Source organism: Erigeron canadensis, chromosome 8 (genome assembly GCF_010389155.1).
Source record: "Erigeron canadensis isolate Cc75 chromosome 8, C_canadensis_v1, whole genome shotgun sequence".
Classification (NCBI taxonomy): domain Eukaryota; kingdom Viridiplantae; phylum Streptophyta; class Magnoliopsida; order Asterales; family Asteraceae; genus Erigeron; species Erigeron canadensis.
Window position 1 is genome coordinate 48,679,486 of NC_057768.1, and position 7,340 is coordinate 48,686,825.

The 7,340-nt window shown below is 30.9% G+C and overlaps 1 protein-coding gene across 1 annotated transcript; it reads right to left on the reverse strand.

Annotated features, from left to right (window-relative positions):
- Window positions 1–290: 290 nt before the first annotated feature.
- On the reverse strand, window positions 291–6,775 carry LOC122611030 (kinesin-related protein 4-like). The gene is made up of 13 exons (XM_043783982.1): window positions 6,700–6,775; window positions 5,872–5,937; window positions 4,673–5,787; window positions 4,342–4,570; window positions 4,091–4,269; window positions 2,537–3,460; window positions 2,128–2,489; window positions 1,647–1,824; window positions 1,425–1,550; window positions 1,193–1,333; window positions 669–812; window positions 388–557; window positions 291–294 (listed from the first exon to the last, which is right to left on the reverse strand). Exons 1-13 carry the CDS (start codon window positions 6,773–6,775, stop codon window positions 291–293), a joined length of 3,714 nt encoding a protein of 1,237 aa, XP_043639917.1.
- Between the last annotated feature and the right edge of the window lie 565 nt (window positions 6,776–7,340).

Here is a 7,340-nt window from a genome sequence, read left to right on the forward strand (position 1 = left end):
ATAATTGTCTGAATTAAAAAAATGTATCAAAAATTTAAATAAAAAAGTATCAGCATATAAGTGTATCAAATTCCTTAGACGATAACAAAAAAAGTTGTGATTTAGCTAGTTTTTAATATGCTAATAGAGAACAAGTCAATAACCCCTCTATCTGGTCATGCAAAATGTAACTAATGCATATTACATATTATCTAAACTGGTCATCAAAATTATCAAGAGAAAATGTAAGTCTAAACTGCTCCAATATGAAATCCAACATGGTCTTCTTAATCCGTCAACATAACAAAAAATCACCTGCACATACACAATAAATTATAATCATCTAACAAAACTGTAAAAAATACAACAAAGAAAAAATTAATTTATCTAATTTTTTATAGGTATTACTGGGTAATGACAATTTCCATAGTCTGCTTAACCCTGTCATCAATTTCGGCCGAAGACTTGCTCTCAAGGATTCTTCTCATAAACTCTGGAATCTTAAAATAGTCTTCAACCTCAGTTGTCACATTCTTATGCAATTCATTCAAATCTGATGTAAGCATCTTTGTCACATACTTTTTCCTCAATTAATACAGTTGATTCTGTTGAAGTCTAATATTCCCTTTTATCACGGATTCATTCACAAACCCACTGTTAAAGTTGTACAAACCATTTCCTTTATATACCTCTATGTGTCTCATTGCAAAAATCCCAGAATCATTAAAATTTCTCTTTGTTCTCCATTTCATCCTAACAATGACGGGTTTTGATTGTACAAAGTTGGTTACAACAGCTTCTTCAATAGCCATGTATGTATCAAAAAGTTCCCTCTGAAAATGAAAGAATAAAGTTTATTACATCAATACATCAATACCCTATCAATATTTGATAATAATTAGTCATATTTGTCATGCCAATGAATAACCATAAATAACAAGCCAAAACTAATAAAGTGTCTTGAGGGATTTAAGTAAAAACAGGTATGAGTTTGCTCAACTAAGTGTGCCTTTTGTGTACCAGAAAGGCTGAATATGTGGGGCACATAATTTGACATCAAGGAGTTTAAACGAATACAAACAATATCAAGGAATGATATAGAATGGTCTTTAACTACTAATCTGAAAGAGTTAAAAGTTTTCTTTTTTCTCATAGGGTTAATAATCAGAACATCTAATTTTTAATCTCAAACAGTTAACGGTATTAGACTTACCAGCCTTCTTTGGTAGGTTCCATATATCAGATCAACATCATCACTTTCATGAATTCGACTGTCAAGGAAGTGAATCTCTTTCGTTTTTAATTTGAACACAATCACATAGTAAGAGACTTGAGAAACCATGGGAAAGAAAACCTGATCATGAAAATACAATTTTATAAATTGAAATTAAATAATGAATACGAGTATATAAAAAATTTAAATTCAATTAAGGAAGTAGTGTTACCAAATCAACATTTTTTAAACTTTTCAACCCATATTGTTTCAAAATATCAGCAATCCTGTTTGAAAATACAATTTCATATTGCATTTGTTTATCAGCTGAAGAATCAAATTGTATCATATTTGGTGACTATTTCAGAAAAATTATATGTAAATGGAAAAGTTAGTATTGTATACAATGATACATTTATCTATATCTAAAAAGATAAATTTTTAAGCAACTTACAATGATATTAGTATGGCAAAATAGTCTAACAGTTCCTTTCATGTCTCTTTTAGTTTCTTCATAATTCAAAATCGAAGTCCATACATCAATGACTTGGGCAATAATCATATGTCCAGGCCTCATTGTCTCAAAAACAACTCTCAGAGTCTTGAATTGATCCATTTTAAAGATTGGATCACTGCAATTTCATATTAATTATTTAAAAATATATGTTAAACATAAATAAAACAACAGAAATTAGAGAGAAATTTTTTTAACTTACGATGGATTACACCTAGCTGAGAATATGGCACTTGAAACTCTCTCTTCAACCGAATTCAAAATTTCATTAACTTTAACTTCTCTCATATAGTACGGAGATGTAAGATGATTGCTAGTAAATTTGTTACGTTGTTTATTCTAAATTTGCTCTAAGATGGGATTATAAGAAACCATTGGAAAGGGTTTGGGAAGATTTTCTTTATTTTCATTAATAGCAAACCCTTTGTCAGAGAATTCAGAATTTGACACCTTCAAAAATGGCATCTGCGATATATTTTGAGAAACTTTTTCAGTGTCAGGCAGTGACTTGAGATCTTTCACCTTCGGAGTTTCATCTAAGTCTCCTTGTCCATGACTTTCTCCATCTTCAACGCTATCGGGTGAGTCAAATCCAAGGTCAAAACTTGGTAAAAAAGGATCAACCTTTTTCTTTTTATGCACACCTGACTTCTTTTTTATTTCAGAACCATTAACTTCCAATATGGTACGTTTTGAATTCAACTTATTCAAAATCTGATCAATTTTTCTTCGCTGATCAACTTTCATCTTATCTTGATTTCCTTGATTCGCTTCAGCTGGATTCTGAATTTTGTCCATCAAGTCATGCTGATCAAGTCCAGTTGTAGTACTTTTTCTCCTATTTTATGATCTGCATCTTCTACCTTGTCAACGCTAGATTCAATACTTTTTTCTCCTATTTTACGATCAGCTTCAATTCTGTCGACTTTGTTCTTATCTAGATTTCGTTGGTCTGATTCAGTTGCATTCTGAATTTTGTCCATCAAACCATCACAATCAAGTTCATTTCTAGTACTTTTTCCTCCTATTCCATGGCCTTCATCTCCTACCTTTTGAAAGCTAGATTCCACTGCTTTTGATTGACTGCCTTGCTTGTCATCTTGATTTCCTTGTTTATGCTCAATGGCTTCAGGTGAATTATGATATTTTTCCTTCAAAGATTCACGATCAACTTCAATTCTGTTAGTTTTTTTTCGCATGCTATGTTGTTCATCTCCCACCTTGTCAACTGTAGATTCAACAGCTTTTGATTGACATCCTTGCTTATTATCTTGTTTTTCTTGTTTGTGTTGAATGTCTTCAAGTGGATTCTGATTTTTTTGCTTCAAACATTCACGAACACCTTCAATTCTTTTAGTTTTTCCTGCCAATGCTTGATCTTCTTTTGAACTTGATTTAACAGTTTTATTTTGAACTTGATCTTGTTTTTGAATAGCAATATTATCGATTTCCCCTTCAAAATTTTCATCAAGACCAGTAACATCTTTTTGTCTTGGATTTGAACATTCACCTTTTTCAAAGACTGTTTCCCTCAATCCTTTTTTTGTACCAAAACATTCTTCCTCACCAAATTCATCTTCAGGTAAGAAATTATAAAATTCTTCCATTGTAATGTTTTCTTCAAAAATTTGTTTAAGGTGCAGGATTTCATCATCATAAGGCCGAATCCTCAATCCATTATGAAATAATTTCACAAGCTCTTTGTTCAGAGTTTCCCTCATATGCATTCGGTCTTGAATTTTTCTTCTAATAACCTATTATAGCGTACAAATTATTTGTCAAGAAAATGTAAAAAAATATTAATTATACCTAATCCTTACACTAAAATTAGGTTACAGATATGTAAGTTATACTGCCTTACAAATGAATTGATGTACCACGTGTAATTTATGTAAGACCCATTTTAGGCCATAATTAAATATTTTGACAAGTTACGCACCCATTTTGAAATAATTAATTAAACAGTGGACAATTCAATGAGTTCACCCTGTTTTCACTGTAACCTAACCCGTTTTATACCAGTTACCCAACCCACCCAGTTTACCTATCAAAATTACTATGTGACAAATCTTGAGCTTACTTAAATATGACAAACAACTATACATTGATAATATTTACATACTCTGTGGTTTCTATGATCTTGTAGAATTCACATAATGTAATATGTATTCAAAATGTCTGAAACTACAACATCCTATGTCCCCAAATGGTAAGGCATAAAGCTTTGTTCATATAATTTAAAGAAGAACATCCGAACTTCCAAGTTGTTAACTATTATTTCCAGCAAAGCAGTTTAATAAAGTCATTATAATACAGCTGAAATTATCATTTAGTTATAAGCAAAAAAATCTGGAATGGACTTTATAGATCCTAAATTTTCATACCTGAATTTTAGTTTCAACTCTAAAAAAGTTCATATCTTCAAGGGATTGAGTTTCTACAAAAGGATTGCAACCATGAAATTCAAACTCTTCACCTTGACTATGCTTCTGACTTGCTTCATTTTGAACACCTTCAGATTTCTTTCGGGTATCATCTTGTTCATCGACAAAATCCTCAAGACCTTAAATGATATGATAAAAATTAAAAAACAAACTGTGAAAAAGTAAAAATGTTCTAAATATATCATACATACCCTTTTTTTGTTCCAGAATCATCTTTTTGCGTTCCAATAGCCTCTCGGATGCCCTTTTCCTCTTAACTTCATGTGGTACTGGTACCATTTTGATTTCTTCAGTAACCTTTTCAAACTCTCCATTTCTGGAAATTTCTTTTTCAATTTCCTTCAAGGATTCCAAATCCCAGTTTTTGAAAAGAGGAAATTGAAAATTTTCAGGCTTTCGAGCTTCATGGGCATAAAGAATCTAGAAAACAGAAAGAAGACAACGAATGATTAAACTTAAATTATTATTAAATGTAAGAATGATAAATCATAAAATGAAAACTTATAATCATAACAAACATACAAGAAGAAACATTATAGGCCCATTGAATTCAGCCTTTTCGTCAACTGATTCTTTTGATTTTAGCCATCCTCTCTTAGTCTCTTTCAAACAAATTAACAAAAAATCACACCAGTCAAAACCACGAGCTTCATTTATTTTTGTAATGTATGGTAGAAACTTCTGGTTCACTGTGTTGCACTTAATTCCTTCAACCATGGTTGTCACAAAAAAAACCAAAAATTTTTGCTTGAATAGCATACCACCAGTCTTTTGGTCCTCCATTTCTCTCATTAAATCCTTCAATGTGAATCTCCCTGTATGACACTGTTTCCTCCGGTTTTTGACAATTTTTTCTGAAAAATCTACCTGAGGACAGTAAGGTATCTTCTTACCACCAATAGGTATACCAAAGACATCATGCACCCTTTCTTTGTTAACTAAAACAAGATTTCCATTAACTTCCAAAATTGAATCTTTTGCTGAAAACTTCTCTAGCACGTAATATGCTAATCTTGTTGGGACATTCATTATGGAGAACTTAATCAACGAACCAAACCCTAATTGCTTTATGTCGGCTTTCTGTTTACTAGATAAATTGTTCATAATTGAGTAAAAATTTTTCTTGGAGGCCCTTATATAAAGCCGTTTCTCCTGAAATTTTTTCCTACCCTTCCTTTTGTTTGCATTCAAATCCTTCTTAACATAATGTGATCCCTCGTCCTCATCATCTTGTAAATCGACATTTAACTCTACTTCCTCTTCTTCATTGATACATCCCTCATCTTCTTCAATTGCATCTGAACTTTCTAATTCAGTGCTTTCTTCTGCTTCGTCAACAATTTGTGCTTCCTCTTCTTCTTCCCAATTACTATCCTCTTCCAAATCATTTTCTCCAAGATCCTCTACTTCATTATCTGTTTGTTCATTATCAACATTCACCTCTACCTCATCTTCTTCAATATTTTCTTCTACCTCATCTTCTTGGACATTATCTTCTGCCTCATCTTGTTCATCATCATCTTGTTCCTCTTCTACCTCATCTTCGCCACTATCATTGTCTGTTTCTTCATTATAATCCATATGCACACATTTCCTTTTACGAAGTCTAGGTCGTCCAAGTTTCTTTTTATGATTTACTGCCATAATCAAAGTAATATATATTATATTAATTTAAACCAAATATTTAATTTAAACATTTGATTGAGGTATTATATACAAACCTTTATTAATTTTGCGACAAACAAATTCATATCTAGGTTTGGCATAAGATACCTTTTTGTATTTGCCTGCACGATGTAATGACATGATTTAAAAACACTATAAGAAAAATAAAAATAAGACATTCTGTAAAAAAACAAGTCTATCTGGTTTACAACTAGAAAAGTGTCAAGTTTTACAACTAATAGTGTATCAGATTTAAAAAAAAATGTATCGTCTTGCTTATTAACATTTATGTATGGCATGGCTATGGCAACCTTAAGCTGAGTGTTGCAAGAGCTTTTTGGAGCTTCTTGTATCTTAAACCATTTTGGATGTGACGTTTAGAAAAAAAACTATAGCTAATAACAGCCCTCTTACATATTGCGTTTAGAAGCTATGCTACTACATAGAAAGATGGATACGAATCATCATTAATCTCTCGGTTGGGTCTCAAAACCAAAAACATTTGTGGTCTGTTAATAGATGAAAGAGGCAACTCCTTAAAAGAAAAAATGATGGGGTCAGAGTGGCTCGACCAAAAGACCCCAGGATCACTCTTTAGCTATCAAACCTACGCGCTACCCAAACTTTAGAAGTTATCAACTGATTTAAAGAAAAAGGAATTATATAGTAATTGGATTCTAACTAGCTACCCAAATAACCTAATTATGAAACTGACTCTTCTGCACCCAAATACTAACTAGAAACAGTTAAATCGTTATATATTCATTTGATTCTAGTAACAACAAAATTTAAAACAAAAAACAATAGTAATTGGATACTATTAACAACAAAATTAAGCATTACAATAGTAATCGGATACTAATTAAAAAAAAACTATTTTGTACCTTTTTTCGTTCTTTCCTCATCATTCGAATCAGGTGATTGGGTTGAGCCATCTCCAAAATCAATAGTAATCGGCATTTTCCCTTTTTTAGAGTTAACTTTAATTTTTGATTTTCCTTTAACTTCGATTTGTATCATTCTATTCTCTGCAATAGATTCGAAAAAAACTTGTAAAATAATAAACAAAAATAATACAATAGTAAATTAAAAATTAGAAGAATGAGCAGTAATCATACTTCCTGATGAAGAACTCTTCGATCTTGTCATTTTTTTAATTAAAAGAATGAGCAGGACACATGATAGATTAGAAGTTATTGTTTGATAAATTTTATTTAAAGATAAAAGACGGGGACGAGAAATAAACAAGGAAAAGGGGAAAGCATTTTGTAAGAAAATGATGAAAGAGATTTTTGATGCGTGATTAAATGGACAAATTTTTTTACAAAAACAATATCTATAAGTTGTTTGATGAATAATAATATAATGTATATAACTTTTTTTTAATAATTAAGAAATAAGTATATCAACTTGCAAGTATGATTTGAAATTATAAAAAAACTAGTAAATCAGCACGACTTCAACCCGGGCATTTTTAATAAATTTTAAAAGCAATAAAAATCTAAAAAAAATTATATAACTTTTG

Excerpts from the sequence above, each read along its gene's own strand:
- LOC122611030 (XM_043783982.1), bottom strand. The coding sequence starts at position 6,775 with ATGCCGATTACTATTGATTTTGGAGATGGCTCAACCCAATCACCTGAT. Across the intron at positions 4,270-4,341 it reads GATTCTGGAACAAAAAAAGG|GTCTTGAGGATTTTGTCGAT; the intron begins GTATGTATGATA and ends ATATCATTTAAG. Across the intron at positions 1,551-1,646 it reads TTTGCCATACTAATATCATT|TCACCAAATATGATACAATT; the intron begins GTAAGTTGCTTA and ends TTTCTGAAATAG.